This window comes from Pelobates fuscus, chromosome 12 (assembly GCF_036172605.1).
Source record: "Pelobates fuscus isolate aPelFus1 chromosome 12, aPelFus1.pri, whole genome shotgun sequence".
NCBI classification, from domain to species: Eukaryota; Metazoa; Chordata; class Amphibia; order Anura; family Pelobatidae; genus Pelobates; species Pelobates fuscus.
In genome coordinates, this window is record NC_086328.1 from 66,918,806 (window position 1) to 66,945,556 (window position 26,751).

General features: G+C 35.1%; 1 protein-coding gene across 15 annotated transcripts in view; it reads left to right on the forward strand.

Moving 5' to 3' along the window:
- Positions 1 to 26,751, forward strand: part of NRXN2 (neurexin 2) — a 973,084-nt gene that overhangs the window by 392,134 nt on the left and 554,199 nt on the right. For all 15 annotated transcript variants that reach the window (XM_063438522.1, XM_063438529.1, XM_063438527.1 and 12 more), the window contains 3 exons: positions 18,932 to 19,093; positions 20,022 to 20,496; positions 21,781 to 22,164. In XM_063438522.1, the coding sequence (XP_063294592.1) occupies positions 18,932 to 19,093; positions 20,022 to 20,496; positions 21,781 to 22,164 (1,021 nt within the window). The remainder of the gene's footprint in view (positions 1 to 18,931; positions 19,094 to 20,021; positions 20,497 to 21,780; positions 22,165 to 26,751) is intronic.

Here is a 26,751-nt window from a genome sequence, read left to right on the forward strand (position 1 = left end):
ATGGCTATTGCCCTGACAAATTGCAGAACTACGAAATGTGTAGAACTAACATGATAACTACGCTATACCTTTGGGAACCTTGTTAGATACCTTAACGTCAGGAGAGGAGGAAAATTTGAATTGATGGAATGCATGACTGCATCATTTGCTGTAGAAAGCCAACATAGAGAACCCGGAATGACTCTATGACTCTATGACTTGATGGTGCCTGCGTGTAGTCACTTTCCTTGTAAGTACCCACCTAGAAGGGGGGATGGTTTTTATTGTTTTACACAATTTGTTCAATAAATTACTACACTCTGTAGGGTATCCAGGATACACTATTTTACTTTCCAGATATATGAATTTGCATTTGATTTGTTAGCAGGAGAAAATACATGGAACCTTGGACTATTTACAAACTAATTTTTAATTGTATCTTCTGTTTTATCTTACATAAATATATTTTTTGTTTTGTTTTGTTTTATTTTACTAGTGCACTATAAAATGTACAAAAGACAATAGTTCATTTTATGATAATTGAGGATAAGTGCAGCATGTTATAATCGATATACTGTATGTGAAAAAGGGACACATAATCATTGACCGTATCCCCATTTCCAATAAGAGGTAAACAAAATAGTTATTATTCTGACCAGACTCTAAAATCACAAAATTAAACAATGACAAAAGTTTGCTAGAAAAAAAAGAGGTAAAATACTTAAAAAGGAAAACAATATTGAGGTATCGTATTTGTAAGAAAATGGAGCCTTGTGTGTGTGATACATTGAAGTTGTCATATCCAGATTGGTGATGTGAACATGTTAAATGACCAGCAAAGTCACCTAGGCCACTTCGTCTCAATGAAGTGCCCTGGGAGCAGTGGTCTGTCCTTGTATTTAAAAAACTACAATGCTTACATTATAGGGTCAAATTCTTTTCTAATGGCTGTCATACTGCTAGCCACATGATATGCTTCCATGGCACTGACGCAAGGTTTTTGAGATGGAAATGACAGGATTTGGCGATAGATTGAACATGAGGCTTGAAGGAGAGGTCGGAGTCAAAGAGAACACCTAGGCAGCGAGCCTGCGTGGTGGAGCTGATGGTAGCACTGTTGACTTATAGGGAGACAGACACAGGAGTAACAACACTTGAGGGAGGAAAGACCAGAATTTAAGTTTTGGCCAAGTTTAGTTTAAGGAAGTGGGCAGCCATCCAGTTAGAAATAGCAGAGAGGCCGTCAGAGACACTAGTCAAGAGGGACGGGGAGAGATCAGGAGAGGACAGGTAGATTTGCGTGTCATCTACATAGAAATGATATTGGAAGCCAAAGAAGCAGTATAGATGGAGAACAGTAGGGGACCAAGGACTGAACCTTGGGGGACACCAACAGAGAGGAGTTGGGGAGAAGAAGCAGAACCAGAGAAAGAAACACTGAGAGAGCACTGGGAGACGTAGGAGGAGCACCAGGAGAGAGCAATATATTGTAGACTGATATTGCAGAGGATGAGAAGAAGCTGTTGATGATCAACAGTGTCAAAAGCCGCAGACAGGTCAAGGAGAATTAGGATAGAGTAGTGTATAATGTAATACACTAGCTTTATGGATGTTGAATTACACATCTCCCTCTGGTAGGTTTGGTAGGATGCCTGATTAGAATACCTTCTGCATCCTTGCTCATGCCTTTGTAAACTGTTTTAGTGTGGTTCATGCACATTATATGTATTTCACACTTACAGACACACGTTACCTTTATTAGGATGATGTTCCGTGCAATTTGGTTTTATATGTGTGTCTTGGATTGTAGCTATTTTCTTTTATATGGAAACATGGGTTTGGCTCATTCCTCAGTGATTGTCTATAAATGGTACGAAGGTCATTGCCTGTATGTAAATCTACAATGTTGCTGTTTCAGCAAATCAATTAGTGAGATCTTAACAGTGGGTTTACTGGAACAGTTTGGAAATTGTGTTTTGCTGATAGCTTTGCGTATTTGCAAACTCTCCAATTATTGCGCAGTGAAAATTGGAAACAATTTGACAGAAAACACATTATACTGTTTGTAGGAATTGTCAGTGTTTTCTGGCATTGAGTAACTTACTTTAAGGACAACTTATTTGTGACATATGTTCAACTTTTTGTAAGGGAATGCTTAATACATCTGTGCACCACTCTCATGTTTGATAGATGATTAGTGACTTTGTTTTTGCACTGTATTTAATATCAGCATGGAAAGGGAGATGGTTGACTAAGGATTAACTTGTAGACATGGGATGAGATGAACTTTCATAGTATACATTTAGAAGGCATTTTTGGGATAGAAATGAAAGTAAATAAGAAAGAAAGAAAGCAAAAAAAAGAAAAAAAAACTGGAATATTTGATAAACATTCAAGCATGAGGTTTTGTTTCTAGAATGATTGTTTTACAACCGATGAAACAACAGCACACTGTAGGAAATTGTGTTGGTTGTGTAGATGCCATTACCATGCTGTTCTGGCTGTGGTCCAGAGTCAAGAAGATCATATATGCTTTTGCGAAGGGCTGCTGACAGCCCAACATTAATTGGAATTCTTAGGCAGGATAAAAAGTGAGACAGCTGAATATGACTATTGGATTCCATATCTCCTTAATATAAAGAATAAAATATGTACTAGGATGAAATTGTTAACATTTTTATTCTTTCAAAAACAAACAGGAATACTGAGCCACTAGGATTCCATTACATGCAGCCTATGCAGGCCAACATTTTGAATATTCAAAAGACATTCAGAATCTAATGTTTCTCATATTGGAAACTCCCTGCTTTACATATTTCCCTACAATCTTAGATATGGAAGCAAGATGGACAGGTAGATGGGCAGAAGCACAAAAATGTTGCCTACACACTCTCAATGTTACCTACACACATCTCAAATCCCTCTGTACTTTTAAATAAAATAGTTCATGTTGCCACTAAAATAACATTTAAAGCATAAGCTCACCTGCCAACATTAAGACCTCTTATATGAGCCCTACCATCGCAATTCACCTTGCTGCTTTCAGCAAAAAGGAAATATCTCTAATGATATAGAAAAGGGATACAAAATGATATAGAAAAGAGTCCATACAAACTAACCAATGTAAAACAGGGCACACATCTACGGTATAGGTGGCTGCACTGTAACAAGATTGTATGAAAGGAAATGATTAAAAAACACATATCAGCTCTAATGCTCAAACTCTGAGGATTATTTTTACTGGTTGGGGACTTGAGAAGATAGGTGTGTACTTTTAAAGGTGGGGTCTAGATCTCCCTGCGGTATGCTAATGCTACACCAGTGGCACATGGCAAAAGGAAACAGATAACCTTATAGTTTAGGTTGTTATGGTACCTCCACATCCTTTGCTATTTCAGTGTATGGAATGCATTTGAATGCATACTTTTGTTCTTCACATTTACTAATAGCTGAAATGATTGAATTATCAGTGCCTACTTCTTAAATTAACTGACATATGATACATAGAGATAAAATGAACGAGCTGCTAATTTATAAAGTCTGACATGCAATGGACAGAAAGCACAGATATTAATGATCAGACTGTCAAGTCAAAGCACCATATTTATCAAAGTAAATGCTAATGTAAGTAAGCGTAGTCATTGCATAGAAAATGTAATTAATTGTTTCATCCGCTTCAACATAAAAGTGCAATATGTCAACTTTATTATTTCATAGTTGATAATATTTACATTTACTAACATACTAATGAGTTACCAATCTTAAATTCTGATATGCACACATTACAATGTATCGGCATTACATTCCGTCACATTCTGCTAAACTGACTTCAGAAAAAGAAAAGGCTCGATGCCCTCCAGGGTTAATTCGGTCATTCATCCATTCCAAGGTTGGTAGACAGACCCATTAATTAGGCTAATAGGACTTCTAGTCACTTACAGATTCTTTAAGTATGAGAGCTTACACTAAACGCTATTCATCTCCTTAAGGGCAGAAAGGGTACCATATAACATGATCATAAATAAACTATACCAGTGATAGCTAACCTTCAACTGTCCAGTCATCCTTTACATCAAAGAATAGAGTTTGGTTTACTAGGGTTTAACATACACCTCAATTTAATAAGCTTTCCAACAGATTCAATACTGTTAGAAAAAAACTTTTCAAATTATTAAACTACAAAAATTCCCGTTGACTTTAATGATGACTTCTGCAGAGAAATCAATTGGAAAGTTTTTTCTAACAGTATAAGATCATCCGAATCATCACCCCAACACTAAGAGCCTTCTTACAATATGATGTAGTGAGCATGTAACAATATAACATAAATTACAGTCAGGAAGCTTGGTATTACTAATTCCAGCTTTCAGACACACATACTCCATGGGAAGCAAATTAACTATTGTATAGTATCTTTTATATCTGATATCCCTAGGGCATGCGACTGTAGTGTCTATCAGAATGGTAAGGGAATTATAGATTCTAGTAATACATAAAAGCGATCCATGTTATAAGTTTTAATATCCACGATCTGTAAACCATTAAAACAAGCAACCTGTGGGTTAGGCATTGTCAGTTTAGGAAGGGTAACTGTAAGAGTGGGTAATAACTAATATTTAAACAATGTATACTCTTTCTAAATAATGGCCTGGCATGCGTCATAGAAACCGTCTCTGCTATCGAAAGAAAAAGTGATATATTAGAAGATATACACAATAATGATTATAGTGAGTAAAAGGATCAAGACAAACCTTACAATGCATACTCAGTAACGGAAGCAGAGAATTGTTTGTGCATAGCTACATGCCCCAGCCAAGTCATACTTCTACTTACTCACACATTCCTGAAAGCAAGATACTTCCACAGCAGCTAAGATTTCTGGGTAGGAACATGGAAATTAATCTCACACAGATAACTTTTAATTCATATGTACAACTTTATACATTCTGCTAATGGAAGCCTTTGAAACATATATGGTAGCACAAATACAATTAAGGCTAACTTTTGATAAACTTCAGGCAGTAGGGTTTTGGAGTAACAATGGTATTGTACCGTAAAACATTTCAAATGAAATAAAGGTTGCACATTCATTTCAGGGTGTGGCTGGGGTGAGGCTAGAGAGCAATGCTGCTCTGGGTCATTTTAGTTGACTTCTTGACCACCTGATAAACAGTCGTGTAACCAAAGGTATCTCATACAGACACAATTTTGAACACATTTATTGCAAAGGCACACTACTGAGAGTTTTATTCATGTGAATCAATAACAAGTTATACTCACAAAGTATTTGTTAAGACCTAGAATAGGGACTTTCGCAACAAATTCGGGGCACTAGGTAGGTATGTAGCATACAACTGTGCAATGCAAGTAGACTATCATAGACATATATACTTTATGTATATATATATATAAACGTTGACATGACTATAAAAATCACTTCAATACATTGCCATATCAGTCACTGGCCTTGATTTAATGTTAACTTTCCAAATGTTTTATATACAGAAGTCGCAATTAAAGGTATACAGATAAACTAACGGTATTGAATTATACTCGAAAACCTATTAAATCAAGGCTACTGTTAGTAACTTTACATAACCATAACAGGTGCCATAGGTGTATAGCCTCCACTGTTTATAATGGTAGAAACATAGAAACATAGAATGTGACGGCAGATAAGAACCATTCGGCCCATCTAGTCTGCCCTGGTACTCTTTCAATATAGAGGTTAGGTATTAGAATAAAGGACTGATATTTTTGAGCAAAGATTATTAATAGGATGCTGCAATTCTAAGTGTAATAGGGCTATGCTGTTGAAAAATATCTTGATTGTTCACATGAGTAGAGGTTACATCTCTGTATCTAATTTTTAACTCACTAGACAGTCATGCGATAAGAGGTTACAGTAACAGTGATCAGGGCTCAAACGATGATTAGCTAGTACAACGTCCAGTGTTCTACATGAAATTGACAGCTTGTTATGAATGGATTCAGGTCCTTTAACTCTTTATTTCCAAAATAGCACCCACTTACTCTTATTGGAGGAGATTTATTAAAGTTAAATAGGTGCTATTGTGGGTTGTATTGAGAGTCATTCTGTTGGTTTCCATGGTGATTGCTCCTCATTTAGCTCTTTGTCCTCAGATAGACAACATGAAATGACAATCTCATATATCCCAATCATTTTTTTTTTCGCATTGAGCATCATTTTATACAGTGCATAATATATACGTCAAATATTTTTTATTAACATTTTAAAATAATATAATATATCATACAACATTGGCATATATATAATGACTTATGAACCATTGTCAAAACTAAACGAGCAATAAAATACACATAAATATTATAAATATTTGTATATCATAAGTAAACTATGTACAGATATAAAATAAAGTGTCAAGTAATTAATAACAACATGGTTTTAAAAATAATCATCAGGAAGCAGAATATGAACAGTGGATAATATAAGTGTTAGAAAGAAAAAAAAAGTTTTTGTTAAACTAAAACACGCATTAGAGCATGTATATGTATAAGCATTGGCCATGCCTTTAACATGTGTCTTTAACATGGTCTATTAATGTTAATTTGGCATTAGGTGGGCTAGTACTTTTTATATCTAAACCTCATGGTTGTTACATTTGAACAAAGAGTGTCATATTAAACAATCTCCCATTCAGACTGCTCATTATAACATTTCTTATTGGTAGTCACAGCTATATCTCACAAGTTATTTAATTCATTTTCCATGTTAAGATGCTGTGTCCACCGAGCAGTTACCCCACTTTTACAATGCTATCTAGTTTCATTCACATTGCCCTTCTTCTTCTTCTTCTTCTTCTTCTTCTTCTTCTTCTTCTTCTTCTTCTTCTTCTTCTTCTTCTTATTATTATTATTATTATTATTATTATTATTATTATTATTAAATGTATACAAGTATATAAAGGGCATCTTTCATCTAGTCCTTAATAAAATTCAAAGGTAGCAAGAATCTCTGGATTGGCATGGTAAAAGGTTCTTAAATGCTTTATTAAAACAGTTATAACAAATAATAGGAGTATCCATCATTACCTCTATTATTTGTTAAATATTTAATGTTGTTATTGTATTATCCATCACCATACCAACTCCCAAATTTGCTGACATTCCTTATATGTACATAGACATTATTACAATGTTTTAGTTGTTCAAACATATATTCCAACCTAGAAAACGCCTGATAAAAGCACATGATGGTACTTGATATGAAATTTGATCCAACTAAAGAAAGGAAATTTCAAAGTTACAGAGTGATTAAAAAGAGAGAATGGAAGGATTTTCTTCCAGAATACAAAATAAATCAAAGCACAGCTTAGACAAAATATGGTATGCCATTGATTTATCACATACACAACTTATTTTGCATGTAAGTCCTTCCGTGCATAATAGTGGCTAATGGAGATCAGCCCCTGGCACTATATATAAGCACACTTTGACTATCGACGCACTTTGTCTATAAAGCAAGTACAGTGACATCCTGCTCCCTCTGCATCTATCTCCCTCTTTCATGCAAGGGTAATGCTAATTCATTCATTCATTCGTCTCCAGCACCTATGTAATGTATGATTCTCAGATCACTTTGTCAGGACCAAGTCTATATCTTCATTGGTCTCTTCAATATATACTGAATGCCAACTATTAGTCCTCAGACATTGTTGTGATTTGCGATTGTATTTTATTTATGATAAACAGAATTATCTGACTAATTTTGTAAACAACTTGAGAAATTTTACCATGATTTCTCCAACCCATCTGGATATACCACCAGCTTCTTCTTCAAAGTAGTTGATATAAATCAAAATGCCAAGACATCATTGCTCCAGCTGATGTCTGCTCTCTTATATATTCAATATATTTTCTACAGTTTGATTATTATTCTAGCTATTGTAAACATCACTTCTGGTTTGGTGGATCATATGGTATTGCAAAAATAAATACATTTATGCTATGAGAAGCAGGATGGCTTATTTGATTGTTCAATTAATGACATTGCATCCTAATTATGTTTGTTCTACTATGGTACTATACTTCCTTATTAATTATGGAGAATCTATGATAGGCACACCTGTAAGTTATTTTCTCCTTATCGTTTGTGAATTGTTCGCACTATATATATGGAAAAGATAATTGTGTGTGTTTATTATGGCTCGATGAAGACTCTGTTAAGTCAAAATGTTGCCTTAATGTTCCAATAACATTTGGACGTAATGGACCATTGTGTGCCCGAACCTCTTTCACTATTTACACTAAAGTTATGGCTTTGCCACCATTGTCTGTGTGACACCTAGTGGGAATCCATAATGATAAGTGTGTGCAATTCCATACTTCTGTCTCAGTCATCTTATGGCATATCATTCTTCTTTCAGGTCCACAGATCTCAATAAAAATGTGTTAGCCAGAGGACAGCCATGCTAAACTATTATTTTCAAAATTGCATTAAGCTAGATCTATCATTAAAATGCAGCAATTGTATTGACATTAGCACATAGCCTTAAAAAAATAAAGTAACACTAAAATGTATCTTCTTTATTATTTGCAATTTTCTGTCTGAGTTAAATTAGGTTACAACCACCCATGGGACACATCACTGAAAGCTTAAAGGCAGGGCTCAAAATCTACTCTATCCATTTGCTGCACTCTGTCAACCCACGTTTTATTTCCTTTACTTAATATAACCAGCACTGCAGCATTTGTGTATATAAATAATTTACAACAAAAAGTTATATTAATCATTTTGCCGTGTGACCAAACCAAATGTGGATTCATGTTTGCTACTTGAACAATGGTGATGTAACTGTAACTAAGGGGAAACAATCGTAAGTGGATAAACCTCTGGGCAAAATGTGGAGCTGACTTCTTGTTCATGTTGTAAGGGTTTTCTTAGACATTTTTGCCACTTGAAACAATCAGCTTGTGCTAGCAAACACTCAACAAGGCCATCTCTGTCTAGCATACAAAAGCCAGTAAAGGAAACAGTAGCCTATGCTTGAAAACATCAAGGCAAGGCCACAAGAGGGCGCAACACACAAAACAAGCGAGACTGTTTTTTTATAAGTGATTTGAACTGTACAAACCTTTCTGTACAAAAATGGACATTTCTGCTTTTCTGAGTGTCCCTGCAATGATAATGAGCAGGGAAGCAAATCAAAATAAAAATTAGGTCCAAACACCCCCCCCCCCCAAAAAAAAAACACAATAGTTTAAATTTCTAAGTGAAAAAGGTGTCTCCCCTTTCAGTTTATTTATTATAGGCTATGACATCATCTATTGCGTTCGCATGCACATAAACATGGAGTCTACAGGGGGAAATAATATCTGACTGTGTTAGAAACGTTGTGACTGTACTGCTCTAAGGACCTGCTCCATGAGAATGTGCATTTATTTAATTAATTTCTAGGCTCCAGAAAAAAACAACAAAAGAGCAAATTTAAGTCACTAGCACTTCTTTAAAAATACATGCACAAAAGAAAATGTGGGAAAATGTTCCTACTTTATCTGACCTTCCCTTAAAGAATAAATATGTATTACTTATTACGACCAGTGATAAAGCACACAGTCAGATAATATTTTACCCTGTAGACTCCATATTTATGTGCATGAGAACTCAATAGATGATGTCATAGCTGATATTAAATAAACTGAAAGGGAAGACATCTTTTTGACTGAGAAATTAAAACTATTGTTAGGGTTTTTTTTGGACCTAATTTTTATTTTGATTTGCTTCCCTGCTCATTATCATTGCAGGGACACTCAGAAAAGCAGAAATGTTTAAGGTTTGGTTAATAGACTTTGTAACTCTTTACCATATTAATACTAACTACTCCCCAGATTATTTAAATATTTACCTCTCAACCACAAGCATTAAGCTACCACATTGCATAACCGTCATTAAACATCAAGAGTCTATGCAAGATAATGTCAGTTAGTTTTCATTACTCAATTTTAGTGCATAATAAGCCAAAACAAAATGTATAAGAACACATTTTTGTGTCACTACTAAGAGCACTTAAGAAATGTACATATCAAACTTAGCTCACCCAAAACATACAGCAACACTAGATGACCAATTTGGGGTTCTTTGGACCTTATCAGTGAGGTGTAGCTGAAACTCATCTAGACACAATAAACAAGGGTCCACATCTCAATGTCCTCATAGCTTTCATTTAAAGATACCTCCTCCCCTTGTCCTGTCTCGGTTTGAGTCCCCCAAGGCTCTGTCCTTGGTCCCCTTCTATTTTCTCTTTATACTGCCTCTCTTGGCAAACTTATTACCTCATTTGGATTTCACTACCACCTGTACGCCGATGACACCCTGATATATCCTTCCTCCCCAGACCTCTCCCCTGCCATCCTGCAACGTGTCACTGCTTGCCTCTCTTCCATCTCTGACTGGATGTCTTCCCGCTTTATAAAAATCAATCTCTCTAAAACTGAGCTCCTTGTCTTTCCTCCTCCTAATACTGATCCTCCTCTTTCACTCTCCCTTCAAGTTAGTGTTATCCACATCAGTCCATCCTTGCAAGCGCACTGTCTTGGCGTTATACTTGATTCTGGCCTCACCTTTGAGCCTCACATCCAGTATGTTGCCGAATCCAGTAGATTCCATCTTAAAAACAAAGCCTGCATCCGCCCCTTTCTTACGCAAAATGCTACCAAGGAGCTTGTCCATGCTCTATTAATTTCCCACATGGATTATTGTAACCCTCTCCTAATTGATCTTCCCAAAAGCTAGACAGTCTGTAATGAATGCTGCCACCAGACTGATTTTCCTCTCTAGTCGGTCCTCTCACACTTCACCCGTCTGTCAGTCCTTACATTGGCTTCCTGTATCCTATAGGAGTCAATTCAAAGTGCTAACCCATACCTATAAAGCACTGAACAATTCTAGCCCCTTTTATATCTCTTCCCAGATCCATAGGTATGCCCCGTCTCGGTCTTTCCGCTCTGCCCGTGACTTTCTCCTGTCCGCTGCTCGCACCTGTTCGGCCAACTCATGCTTGCAGGACTTCTTGCAGGTGGCTCCCTTCCTATGGAATAGCCTGCCTACTGCCATCAGACTCTCCCCTAGTCTTCAATTGTTTAAGAAGTGCCTTAAAACCCATCTCTTTAAAAACCTTAAGGCCTTGCAGAGTAACCTCTACCTCACATACCTGTCTCTTTACTCTCTCCTCCAGCTCTGCTTTACTGTTACCTTATTTGATTGCTATTTCCTGTCCTAATTTGTTTCATACCCCACCTCCTATAGATGGTAAGTTCATGTAAGTTTTCTTGTAATTGTCCTATTTGTAGTTAAATCCCCCCTCTTATAATATTGTAAGGCGCTACAGAATCTGTTGGTGCTATATAAATGGCAATAATAATAATAATAATACTAATAATAAGACACACTATAGGGTCAGGAATATAAACTTATGTTCCTCACCATATAGTGCTAAAAAACACTATTTAGGTCCCCAACCCTCTTAAATAAGTAGTATACTTACCTTTATTCCAGCACTGCACACGTCTGTCGGCACTTGCACCACCCCTAATATGCCTCCTTGACTGAGATCATCAAAATTGAAGATCTCAGCCAAAGAGGGACACTCCTATATGAATTTACATTTAAATTATGCTTGCGGTTGCAGTTATTTTTAATTGTGTATCTCGATTTAGACATCAACTTGTACTATGAACTATCATTTTTATAGGAAGGCTACTGATGACGTTACACATGAGGAACAACATAAACAATCCATTCTTCTCTGAACTCAAAGTAACAATGTCATTTTTTCCTCTTTTTTTCATTTCAATTTCCTTTATTTAGGTCCACTGTAGCATAATTATTACACTCCCACTCCTTGCCACTTGCATTTATTTATATTTATTTTTTTCATCGTTTCTAAGTCTTAATATCTGTGCACAGCCAGATTAGATGAAGTTTGTTTTTGGCGACAGATCCGCTTTAAGTACAGAGTTATTTCATGGTGCATCACTTTAGATAAGTGAAAAATAATTTCAGATTAGAGAGATTTAGGATTTTACTTAAGCAGCACCAATAGTTGTATGAAAACTGTAAAACACATTAACAGGGCTAATGTACATTATACAATGTTTTTAGTGGGAAAAAAAACACTGCTAGGTATTTTCTTCAATTGATATTGCGAAAACCTAATGAATCAGAGCCTGGAGGGTTTACAAAATGATTGTTGTAAAGCAAACACATTCTGAAAGAAGTGCCTTGTTTTCCTTTCAAAATATTACACGCACGTACTTTGAAATATATATTGGACGAAAATAATAAATGAAAAATGTAAACCATAGAATTAACCTTATTATATACAGCCTAGTTGTTTTGGTTATCAATTTTTAGACTAATTTATTGAAAATAGGGTACGTAATTGCTTATATCCAGGATTAAACAAACATTCCAATAAAAAAAAAAAATATTAAGGGTTAAGATCTATTAAACTTACCTTTATTGCATTGCCAGGAAAGTCTCCATACTTCAGCTTCAATCTACATCATGTAATGCCTCATCATTACTGATGTTTTATTTCAAATCAGACGCTTCTCATAGATATGCATGCGCCATGTGTCCCAGTGCTTAGCAATGGCCATGGTACGCTAACGATGTTTCTCACAGAGAAGCATTAAAATTAATGCTTCTCTTTGAAAAGCAGTCACTTTCTCTTTGAAGTACAGTTCAACGAGAGTGAGACCCTCCCAGCTGTTTGCTTGACATTCAGGAGGTGTTGATTTTTTTTTTTTAAATCAGCACTTTGCTAAATAAGCGAGACAGAAAATGTACTTAACTGCTAAGGCACTTCAGCATGCTGACGTGTGTTAGGGGACTGGTGTGATCCTTTTATTTGTTAAAAGTTTGAACTTATATTTCTACTAGTGTTGAATATTTGTTTTAATACATGATTTTTAACTTAGAATTTTACTATCCTTAAAACTTTTGTTTTTGTGTGTGTGTAAAATAGATTAACTTTTTTACAATCTTACTACAATGAGCATACAAAGTAATTCATTCCAACCCAGCATTCATTTTGGCGGGAAATTTCAATTTAGTTTTAATCATTGTCTTTTGACTAAAAAGCCATTTTAGTTTTAGTTGTATTTTAGTCATGTGAATTGTTTTAGTATAGTTTTAGTCGGCTAAATCTCCAGTAGATTTTAGTCAACTAAATCTCCAGTTTAGTTGACACAACTCAAAATGGGTTTAGTTAATGGGTTTAGTTAAAGCCTCTATCGGTCTCTTTTGCCCCCTCTACAGCCCCTCTGTGTATCTTTGTGTCATGCCAGCCCCTATCGGTGCCCTCTGTTCAGTGTTTATTTTGTTGGCAAATTTCAGATTAGTTTTAGTCATAGTTTTTTTGACTAAAAAGCCATATTAGTTTTAGTCATATTTTAGTCATCTGAATTGTTTTACTTTTAGTCTTGTTTTAGTCCGTTTAAATATAAAAATTTTTAGTCGACTTGAATTTGAATAAAATTATTAGTCGACAAAATTAACACTATTTCAATCTGAAGGCTAATTCAGAAATTTCACTGCAGATAGCATTCATTTATTTCTATCCTTGCAATGATATTGAAGTAACTCAAATATATATTTATTTACAAGAGTGTAGGACACAACAATAATGCATACTTTGCTTGGAAACTTAAACCCCCTACCGATCTAATGAATTCCAAACTATTTTTGCACACAAGACTATAACTTCTCATTATTATTATTATTATTTTGTCATTACTTTGTCATCACATTGATTGTGTATGATATTTATTATAATTGGATACAGACATTTATATACGTATCATGCTGAGTTTTGGAATATGGAAGCCTATTTTTCCTAAAACGCAGTTTATCAGAGGTGCTTAAATTTGATTTTCAAAAGTATTCTAAAGTAGTAGGATTTTCTTAACCCAAGAATCCTAATCCAAACAAGACCTCCTGTAAGGTTTCACCCTCTGATTAAGAGCACATTTGGCCTGTTGCTGACAATTATGATAGGCCTAATTTCTCGCTTTCATCTTTCAAGTAAATGCATACCCCCTAACAGCAGTTTTTCGCTTGGTGGGATAAGAGGGTGGGTCACTGATGTGACTTACGTAACCAGAAATGCCCAAAGGGACAAACATGCCCAAAAAGGGGGTGTATCTGCAAGAAGAATTAGATGCTCAGCCTGGCATGAATGCACGTCAGGCTGACTGCCAATCATGCAGGATGACCAACCAAGGACATACTATGGAGACAACACCCTGAGCTTGGCATAAATGCATCTAAAGATGCGCTAGCTCTATGCTTCCTAAGGACTGACCCCTAGCACTTGCTGGTCCACTCCTCTCCTAACCTTCTTACTAGCAGGCAGAAGCTCCTGTTACACAGTCTGGGACAGAGAAAAAGTGTATACTTAAGCAAGAGCATGTGAAGAGTAGTAAAAACATTTTTTTTTTTTTTTAAATCAATAGACCTATTCAATAGGCATGGGCCTGGAGCTGCAGCTCCATCAGCCCCTATGTTAATGTGGCCCTGCCTTCAACCTCTGTGTTTCTAGATATATTTATTGCAAAGGGAATTTAAAATTTTAAATCAATCTAGACAAACTAGAGCAAAGCTTACTTGGATAATTTTTCCAAATCAGCTATTTTAGCCTTACATTTGAACTTTACTTTTAACTTCTGACAATTCTCATTTTAGTAAATAACCCTTCAAGCCTATTCATGAGGAATGAATCATAGAATCTTTAAACGCCATAAACATTCCAGTTATTGTAGTAGTTACGGTACTTTGAGTCTTTCGGTGCCACCCTCCATCTTAATTCAGTACAATCACAAAATGTTAAACTATTTGACAAAAAACAGGGCTCTATAGTCAACTAATGACCAAGCATCTGCAACCTGTTGGAGAATGCAGAAGCTGCACATTTACATTATGTCCCTAGCTGTCCAACCTTTGGTGCCAATAATAGGTGAGGAGTTCAGGGCTAACTTTAATCTTCACAGTTTTTATAAAAGTGCTCGAAAACACGTTGATAGCTAATAGACTTGGACAGCACCTAAAGGCTTGTAGAAGCCTTTTAAAAATGGAAGCAAACACAATAGTTTTCTTCTGTTTTTGTGAATTCGTATTTATCATTCAATAGCTGTGAGTACATTTTTACTTTTAATCAACTGCGTTTAAATTATAGTGAGATATGTCCTTTTTCCATATACATTTTTCATTTAATATTTTCAGATTGTAAATTCCCAATTAACAGAACATAATGCTCCATATTTTTTAACCTAAACAATCAACATGACATTTATTAGCGTATAACCATGTCATGATATTATACCTTTTTCACTTTGATAAAATGTACCATAACTTTGGGAAAATATACCATGCAAGTTTTTCTTTAATTCATCAAGGGGTCAAATCAAGTTGCTTTCATGTTTCTCTCAATGTAAATAATAAAAAAAACTACAGCTGAGTAAAGAAATGCAGATTGTTTACGAACTTGATATAGCAAAAATTTCCAAAATTAGATTTTGTACACCCGCCACATACTTATTTATATGCAATTTATCTATATAACGGGTCTGCAATAAACGTGTTACAAAAACTAAAAAGATTGCATTCAATATATAACTGCTATACATTCACCTGGTTTTGCGCTAACCTAATTAATTCGGGAACTTCTTTATGTAACAGTAATAATTTTCATTTTTATAATGTAGGCAATGGTTAGGGAAATAAAATACATAAATTATTTTTATGTATTTTATCTATCATATATGTGTTGGTTATTTTGTAGGCACTACAAGAACAAAATGGCAGTACGGTGTATCATTCGATACTTTAAATTTTTTTTTGTTTGACTTTCATTTTTATTCTATTTTTAATTATTTATTATAGCAAACATGACTTATTATTCTATGAACCAAACATCTGCAATAAAGCAACTTGGCTATCAGGACAGTTATACAATAAAATCATTGGGTCTAAGTAGAAAAGTGTGATGGGAACTGGCTGGTTCAAGTTTGTTTTCAATAGAGTCACTTTTGCACGTAATGTGGCCATCGGTAGTTTTTCTGAAGCTTTTATGTACCGTACCATCTGCAGAGTGCTATTACATCAGCAATAACAATATTTTGTTATTATTGTGTTCTTTAGATTCTTAAGCACCAACAAAGAAAAAAAAAGAATGGCAAAAATAATACCGTGAGTTATACTTTGATTTGGCTCATTGTTTAACCTCAAGCCTCCTTTCAGGGAACTTAGTCTAGCATGATATTGTGCAAAATATTAACTTTTGATAGTCGGCCACACCGATGCCTTTACTATGTGCTCGGTGACAGCGACACTCTGATGTATCTATTTCTAAATAATTATGGTACCTGCTTTATTGAGATTTCGAACCACAAACCTTATTTGGCCTTTGGATTGTTTTAGTATTTTAGCTTTTTGAGAAAAAAAGGGCTACTTTTACTCTTTCTACTATGGGGGTATAATATAAGGGTGGCTACAATCATGTCTCACTGGTCTTGTTCCATGAAGATATGATCATTACATATGTGGACATTATTAATCATTTTAGTTACTTAAATGTATTCATCTCCTAAAATATGGAAAGTATGTAAAAGTGCCTGTCTCACTCAATTTAATGTGCATTTCTATATTTAGAATTTAAGTCTATATGGATATCGAGCCCTCCAGGATCAGTATACTAGAGTATTTTTTTTTATATATAAAATGCTTTAATAAAATAACATAGGTTGCAGTGAAGTGGCGAACGCATGTCAAGCACCGATGATGCCAGCAGACACTTTAGCAACTTTCCATTTTCACTTTAGGTGTTTTGTAAACTGGTCAATTTAAACCTGTCCATAAGAGCAGGACTCATCGGTAGCATGACAGATCCATATTCATTGATATATTAAATGGGTAATGGGTCACGCTGGAGAACAATCATAAATGTGAATCAATAGGTAGATTGAAATATGCCTGTCCGTTTTTTTGTTTTGTTTTTTTTGTGTGTGTAAATGCGCGTAAGTGGGCTTGTGGGGCTTAGCAACTCTTACTGATTAAAACACCAGCACAGTGTTACTTCATAAGCTAACTGCATGTCCATGTGTTACTAACAGTGGCTGCAAAGCGATACAAAAACACAAGCTGTGAACAAAATCCCCCTCCACATATAAACAGGTTGGTGTTCTGGAAAAATACTAAAGACCACTGAAAGAAAAATCTGTCACAGAAATTTAGCAGCACAACCATCAAGGGTCCCAAATCACAAATTATATTAGTGTAATAAGGCTGCATTAAGTTGACGCAATGGAAGAGTGAGTAGGTGAGTTGTATGGATATATCGTTAAGACGTATACTCTTTTAAAAGACATGGAAGGCCAATTAAAGAAGAAGGGTATTTTGTGTATTGGATGATGGGTCAAATAAAATATCATATCACCGAGATAACAAAATGCAGAACTAAAATCAGACTAATAAACAAGGAGAGTCAGCTGATTTCATATTAAAATAACAACAGGGGAAAAAAAGGCAAATTAATGGTGAATAGGAGACATGGGTGTCATGATTGTGTAAGGAATTCTATTGGTATAAGGAAACTTTACAATGGTCCACATTGCAGAAAATAGTTATTTACATAATCTAATTAATCGTTTATTATTCATAACATATTTAGCAGTAATAAATATAACTAATGGCAAGTATTACAAGGGTTATTCACAAGAAAAAGCTATTCAACAATAAAATTATATTTTTTTCAACTTCTTTAGCCCATAGTTTGCAATTCCCTGGTGAATTATCTTAAATGAGTTAATAACCCTGAAAAAGTAGAGAAATAAAGTTGCATAAGAATGACAGGTGAGATATTTAAGCTTGTAAGCAGTAGTTTAGAAATCTTTAAACTTAAAAAAGGTCAGTCAGAGTGATATCAAAGAAACATTTATGTTATAATTAAGCGAATATAAAAACTTAGGATTTATTTTGAATCTCAAGTGAGAAAAAATAAGTAAAAAAATAAACAGTTAAATTATTATAGATTTAAAGATGTGCAATAAATGTAATATGTATAGCATTCATATAGTTAACAGTGTATAATATTTTCTAGAGAAATTCTGGTTAATGAATAAAAAACAAAATAAGATATACTCGGGGTCTAAAATATGTGTACAACAATAACAGGGAATTAAGTTCCATTGATAAATATAAAGAGTTAAGGCATTATTTTCTTAGCAGAGTAAGGATGTACTCTACTTATTAAATAGCATTATTTTCCTGTTCAGGAAGACCTCTGCTAAGTGAATTAAGTCCTAAATGTTATAAAACGGGGTGCAGGTTAGTGGAAAGTTGGAGATTTGGGAGAAGACTTGAAGTTCCTTGGATGGTAAGGTCAATTGTGTTTGTTTTAAAACCAAATTTAAATAAAGATACAATCTTTGCCTTAGTTCACCTGCCTCCCACAAACTACACACTGATTTCTCTAACCAATCTGTCTGCTACAAACCTCTCTAGACTCAAATCTTAACCCTTTCTTAATCCAACCCTTCTCTAACCCTCTTTCGTCAATCCTGACTTTTTCATTACCCACTTTATCCTGTTCCATCTGCTTTACTCTTTTTTTTCTCTGCCACTTCTCAACCACCCTTCTTTAAATATTCCCGCATCCTCCCTGTCGCTGGTGAAGAGCTGGTCCTGCCTCAGAAACAGAACAGACATGAAAATGGTGAGATATTAAAAATGCTTCTATCTCATACTAACTTTTATTTTCTTGCCCTCCTCTCTTTCCTGTTTCTCTTTTCCCACTTTCTATCTTTGGTTCCTTACATTTCCTACTTTTACCATTCTACTATCCCTGCATTCCTTTTCTTTTGCTATTTCTTTCTGGCTCTCTGCCTTGTTTCCCCACGTTTTACTGGCCAGGTGACCATCTCAGTAGACGGTATTCTCACTTCAACTGGTTACACCCAAGAGGATTACACCATGCTGGGAAGTGATGACTTCTTCTACATAGGGGGCAGTCCAAATACAGCTGACCTTCCAGGGTCCCCTGTTAGTAACAACTTTATGGGCTGCCTTAAGGATGTGAGTATTATTGTTGTTTAAATAAAAAAAAAATTGCATTTAATTTAAAGGTGTAATTTTACTTAAACTTTGTTTCATTACCAGTGTAATTTTTAAATTTTCAAATAAGATATAAAAAGTATAATCATTATATCAGTGTATTTGCAAGCATTGGAGAAACATCTATTCAGTGGACGACTTGACAAAAGTGTAAATTACTCTGTGTAAATTATTACAGTACATAGATAAACTAAAATCATTTGTATGGGCATTGATAATTTCAAATTTTAATTCTAAGTAGGTATCCTAGCACTCAGCAGGACACTGAGCTATTATTGTGCCAAAAGAAGGCATTGTCTTAAATAAATTCCAGTCTGAACCTAAACATCAAGTGCAATATAATTAGGATTCAAATACTCTTGTAGGATACCAAAAGCTGGGGTTCATCCTGCTTTTGATGTAAATAATATATATTTTAATGACAATAAACAAAAAATGACATGCATTCTAGTTGGTCCCTGGTTTCCTGCAAATCCATAAGATTTGTAGCTTCTGCAGTTATACATAGCTCAATGGTTTAAAAACATGGCTGAAACTAAAAGCACATGGCAACAGAAATCACAGAAAGGGCTTGTTTTTTTTATTAATTATGAATATAATACACATATTTTTCAGGAATGAATCTACACATGGCTGGGTATGTTACAAGTATTTATAGCTGTTGTACAACCCTCTCATTGAAAGTTATGAGTGATCTGTATATATCTCGTAAAACTTATACTACACGGATATATGAAAAATGTACAGCTATATTTTGTGGTTTCATTGCCTAATGCTTACTTTAGAATATGCGATACAAAGGGTATAGCTAAGATGCGAGTAGCGATGAGTGAATAAAGATATGTCTCTTGATACACACTTCTAACTGTTATCATCACTCTTCCATCAGGTCGTCTACAAAAATAATGATTTCAAACTAGAACTCTCTCGTCTAGCTGCTGATGGTGACCCAAAGATGCGACTTAGTGGGGACCTCCTCTTCCGTTGTGAAAATGTTCCTTCTTTAGACCCTGTAACATTTCAAGTTCCTGAAGCTTTTCTACGCCTACCCCGTTGGGAAACCAAGAAGGCTGGGTCTATTTCCTTTGATTTTAGGACAACAGAGCCCAGTGGTCTCCTGCTTTTCAGCCAAGGAAGACCACGTGCCGGTGGGGGTGCCACAGGGTCAGCAGCTGTAGGTGCTGTTACCACTGGAAGACCAGAAAGACCACCAAAAGCAGATTATTTTGCAGTGGAATTACTTGAAGGAACATTGTACCTTTTGCTTGATCTTGGATCTGGTGGAATAAAGGTTAAAGCCAGTCACAAGAAAATCAATGATGGAGAGTGGTGCCATGTGGACATTCAGAGAGATGGCAGGAAAGGTTTGTTGTTGGGTATATTTGTATTTAAAACCATTTTAGCACATGAAGGTCTATTGTAGAAAAAAATATTTATGGGGCAACTGTCCAAAAACCCATGTTCAGATGATTTTTTCCAGCACATTTTGCTGCATAAGTATAAATAAAACATATGTTTTAAAACCAACATTCAACACAACAGAGTTAATATTTTTGAACATATCTTGTATAAAAACTTAAACTGATGACAAATTAAACCTCATTTTCCATCAGTACCTGTTAAGCGTGCTCAAAAGATTACTCCATCCATTAAGAAAACACTGGTTTTGGTTTGAATAATCCTTCCTCGCCTGGTGTGGCCCCCAAACTTTAAAACAACAGAAAATGTGTATGTTATCTGTGCCTGACTGTGTTGTACTGCATGTGTCTGTCATTACCTGTATATCTGTACCCCTATGAAAAAGTGTGTATTTATGTGTCTGTCCATTGTGATTGTGTGCGTCTGTCTGTGAATGGGGAATTCTGCAGAACATAAATTCTCTATACTAAAGGGGAGCATTTTCATGTGCTACCAAGCAACATGAACTCATGTGTGTCTAGGACAACATGTTGAATATGACGACACTATGTGAATGCTCAATTTCACATACCTACTTAGGAGGGACAGTCTCTCTTTTTGGCCCAAATCCCTGAGTCCCTCTTTTCTGTCCTCGTGTCCCTCTTTTCTAGAATCTCAGTATTGTTGGTGTGTGCGAGTGTACAACAGAACTTCACAACATTAATACTTACAGTAATGTGTCTTTAAACTACAATAAATATGTTTAGAAGTCAGTCTGTCTAAATAAAATAGATTATTACTGTTCTAAATGACATTTTAGTTGCATAAATTGTTATTAGTAACTCATCTAACATTTATCTGAACAGCAATGCTCCTGGTCACACTTGTACTCACACCCCTTCAACTAAAGAGTCCCTATTTGCCCACTTAAAATGTTGGGAGGTATGATTTGAAGAAGAATTAGACTATTGTCCCATAGACTGTAAATATCTGCATTAATTTGAGTATAACTTTATCTTTTGATATTTTACAGATGTGTACAATGTTTTCTCCATTTAATTTTAAGTATACTTAATTTAAGTGTTACCTAAATTATATTTACTTAAGTAGTGTTTGTTTGGGTTTATTTTGTTATTATTTAGTTTATAGTATTTATAAAAAAAAAAAAAAATATCAACCAATTTCAAAGTTTACATATATATTTTAGTTATAGGAAAATGATGGCAATTAATAAATCTTTCTTTTCCCAGGCTCCATTTCGGTTAACAGTCGAAACACCCCATTCCAGGTTGGAGGTGAAAGTGAAATACTTGATCTTGAAGGGGACATGTACCTTGGAGGTCTTCCAGAACCAAGAGAAGATTTACAACTTCCTCCAGAAGTCTGGACAGCCTCACTTGGTCTTGGATTTGTTGGGTGCATTCGGGACCTCTTTGTGGATGGCAAGAGCAGAGACATCCGACGGCTTGCAGAATCATTAGCAACCCCAGGCGTTTCCCCTTTCTGCACTAGGGAAGCTCAGAGACAGTGTACAAGTGCCCCATGTAGAAATGGAGGACAGTGCAGGGAGGGTTGGAATCGCTTCATTTGTGACTGCGTGGGGACCGGGTACCTTGGGGACACTTGTGAAAGAGGTAAGTGAGGAAGACAGGATTTTCATATAATTAATCAAAATCTAAAATGTAGTACTATATAAGAGCACTGGCCATCTTTTTGGTGTTCCTGTCTATTTTTATTTTAAATATTTTTTTACATATAGTCCTTAGAATTTTGAAACAACATTTAGCTTACCACATTAAATGAAAATCATGTACATTTTCAGTTGCCATTGAAATCCGTGGGAGGAATTCTAGTAAGCAATGTGTATATTTACCTCCTATTGCAGTTACAGAACACAGGGTATTTAAGAATAAAAATAACCCTAAAAACGACCTTACGTTTTTTGTTTTGTTTTGTTTAGCCTTTCTAGTACATAAAATTGATTCCCAGAAAGAGTAATCAATATATTGTGCATATTGTACACCATGGGTAGATAACTGAGCATCCCTGTTATTGATTGACTGCATACACCATCATAAGATTAACTGACAAGTAGTAGACTTTGATTATTTTCTGTCAAACTAAACTTTAACATGAATATTTAAAAAGTAACTCATATATTTAAATGTGAACTGTCTCTGTAAGGTTATTTTCTCAGGCCAAAATAATGTATTACAAAGAAATACAGGATAAGGGCTGCACCAATAGTTAAAAGGTACAATAGTTCATCTGAATAGGTAGGGCAATATAACGTAGTTGGTCTCACTGATATGGTGGGACTAAAGTTCTGATTGAGTACCTGAAGGTAAAGTCCGATTGAGGTCTCACTCAGAAGTAAGTATCTTTATAAGGTGCCTGTTTTTGGGTGTAGAGGCCTCAATGTCCCTAGTGGTCCAACCGTCCCGCTTATATGCAAGACAAAAATTAGGAGACCCAATGGTGCAGTATATAAATGCCAATATGGGTAAATTAAACAAATATGTGCAATCAACTCACATTTAAAAGAGCTATAGCCAGCTCTAGTGTGAAGGGCATACAGCGGTATAATCCCCGCTTTAAAGGATATGTTACATATGTTACATATCCTTTAAAGTGGGGATTATACCTCTGTACACACTAGAGCTGACTATAGCTCTTTTAAATGTGAGTTGATTGCACATATTTGTTTATTTTACCCATATTGGCTTTTGTATACTGCACCATTGTGTCTCCTCGTTTATGTCTTGCATATTAGTGGGACGGTTATTCCATCAGAACTTTAGTCCCACCATATCAGTGAGACCAACTACATTATATTGCCCTACCTATTCAGATGAACTATTGTACCTTTTAACTATTGGCGCAGCCCGTTTCCTGTATTTCTTTGTATTTCTTTATGTTGTATGTTCTCTCCTCAGAGAGTTTGAGGGTTACCTTTTGTTGGGCCACTGCCTACCTTACTCCAATTTTATTAGCGCTGACCCTTTTCTTATTTTTCTATCAAAATAATTTATTCACAGTTTTTTTTGTATATTTCTTTTTACGATCAAAAGCTTATTATTGTTTTTTTTAAACTTACATTATATGTGATGCTGTCAAGACACAGCCTGGCAAACAATAGAAATCATTATAATCCCTGTGACACACTGCCATGATGATGCATGCCCAAATACAGCACCAAGGATGGAATGTATGGGAATGATTTGAAAGGAGATGCCCATGAGTGAATAATGGCACCAGCACAAAAATATTTCTGAAGTTACTGCTTATATGAGTGTATATACTTAGCTCTCCACCATTCACTCTAGTAAATTCTTCAATAGCTTTCATTTGTTTAAGGGCACGTGGAACAGTACCCAAATTCTGTCTGTCATCCTCAGTTAGCATTAAGGGGGAAAAGGGAAAACTCATTTGCCCATATTTATTTATTTTTTAGCACATTTTACCTCTGAATCAATGTTTTTGATAAAAACTCAATGTACACAACTTGATAGATACCACCCAATTCAAGAATTCATTTTTACAAAAAGTGTTAATAATACCATTTACGAGACTAAAAATAAACAATAAAATAAAATTTGTCCTATCCGTCTAGCTAGACCATAACAGTTATTTGACACTTCAAGCAATAGCATACGACCTGGAGTAAAATTCTACTCAACAGGGCTAAACATTAACAAAAACTGGTGGCGACTGGTGATTTTAATCCTTAAAAATAAAGATAACTTATGAAAGCTATAGCACAGTTTACAAACTACTTTACAACATGCCTAAATTAATATCTATTACTGGGGGTTTATCAGTTAGTATGTGATGCTGGTTCACTCAAGTGTTTCTATTGTGCTGCAATAGGTTTACTATGGAACTGGTAGAGTATTGTGCATCTACAGAATGGCTGCTGGTTGTTTGTGGTTCATTTATTTTGTGGTTTTGGGTGGGAACATCTCCAAATAGAAATTGTTAAATGGTTGTTAGGAATGGATATTAAATGCACCAAATGGACATCATCTTCAGTGGGAAAATAACCAGATGTCGCTGAAAATCAATATATGAAATAAATGTGAAATGCAGTTAAGGGTCTTTATCAGCTGTTTTTGAGAAAGCAATGCAGGTAGTGAGCTATATTGATAGGAAATATAGGAGGGCAAATAAAACAGACCCAGCTTGAGGAATTACCGCAGCAAATCCATTTAGATGTAAATTGTGTCTAACAAAACCATAAAATGTTTAAATCCAACCATGTAATAGAACGTGTATTGTATGTTTTATTTCATGGTATTGTCTGCACATTAAGGGGATTAAGGATTGGATTCTAATGACTAAGGAGTACATTGTCTCCTGCTGCAAAGTTCAGTAGATTCTACTCCCTCTATTACCCTTCTAAATCCAACCCTATATCAGCTGCAAGTCTAGAGCAACAATATTTAACAATACAAATATTTATTTAAATGAAATAAATTGAAAATATTAACCGTATGATGGCCACCTCTGTGAAGTGTAGCATTTATTTGTTAAGATATTACAGGATGTTTTTATATTATAGATAGTAAGCAACATAAAGTGAAAAAATATAATGAAGAATGAAAACAATAATGACATCGAAACACAATTATGTTTAAATGAAGATTTTTATATTTTTTCATGATAGAACACATTTAAATAGAGAGCATATTAGAGATGTCTTTTAAGAGAGTATAAAGCACAAATGCCAAATTACTCACACAAAGTTTATCAACTGGAATTAAAACGAAAATTCACCTATACTAACATCATTCATATAAAACCTGCCAGCTTTGACAGGGACCCTCCATTATTAATGCTAAAAGAATGAAAGACTAATGAAAAAGTACAAGCAAATATGTGTTTGAGAGCAAAATTCCACCCACACAAATGTGTTGCATTAGATATATCAGTTAAGCCAATTTTACAGGGCTTCCTATCTTGGCAAAGTTTAGAATATAACATCTAATTAATCAATTAATATTTAGTGATCTAACCAGTAAAGTAATCTGATTAATTAAAAATCCTTTGATCCTAACTCTTGCGACAGGCATCCTAGCATGTCAGAAACTAGAGATGTCGTAGGTCAAAACTGACTGTAAGTTCACCTATACATAAAACAGCAGAGTGTAGTTACGGGTATATTCAATACAAACATATTACAGTTAGGGTTTTCAGAATGTTTAATTCACTTTACTGTGTTGTGAGTTTTTCCCTTTTCTGTAGTCACACTAGGAGGGTTTAGTCAATTTCAGAGAACCAGACTTCACTCATTCATGCCTGAGAGTGCAAATTACTTGCTCATTATAAGCCAACACATTTAAAGTGTCCTTTGTGTTTCAGACTTGGAATCTTCAAATGAACTCTGGTGTTTAAGAATTGCATTCATGGGTGTTATTTGGGTCTATTTATTCCATTACAGTTAAAGTAACCAACCCTGCGTCCCCAACCATAAAGTCAAGTCCACAACAAATAAGATGAGACATAGAAAACTTAAAACTGAATAATGAGACACAGACATTATTATACATAAAAGTCTAAATGGCACTGAATACTATAAACATGTCAGGACAAAGATATCACCATATGAACTGGGTATCACTGATGGTGTAAGAAGTCAGATTAAAGGGACACTCCACCGCCCGCATAAATATTTTTTTGTTTTTTTTAATCACAATATTGTAGATATACCAGCAATGTGTGTGAACATGCGTGATTTTAATTATGCATTGTTTCATTGGGGGTTTATGTAAAAACAGTGTCTTTTGTCTGCAGCTTTTACAAACCTGCCCCTTCTTCCCCAGCCCAGATTTTCTGTGGCTGTCCAATCACAAACTTCCCAATGCACATCAGTGAGTAGTATTTGCAAGGCAATTGCTCTGAGTCTCTTTAGTTGGAGTTTAACTCCAGTGAGCTAAACTACCAAGAAGAAACCGGCTCAGTTGCCTGGTTGACAGCTAGAGGCTTGTACCAAGGTTAACCTAAAAAAAGTATAAATTTATATTGAAATGTACACTTTTTTTTAAAATTAAGAAAAAAATGTACATTTAAAACAAGTGAAACACTTCAGCAAGCTAAAGTGCTTTATGTATTTGGAGTGTTCCTTATAGGTTTTGATTTGATGAGACATGTAATGCAATACCATTGTTACCTTTGTGTGATCTCTCTGCAAGGTATTATTATTACTAATTATAGAGAGCCAA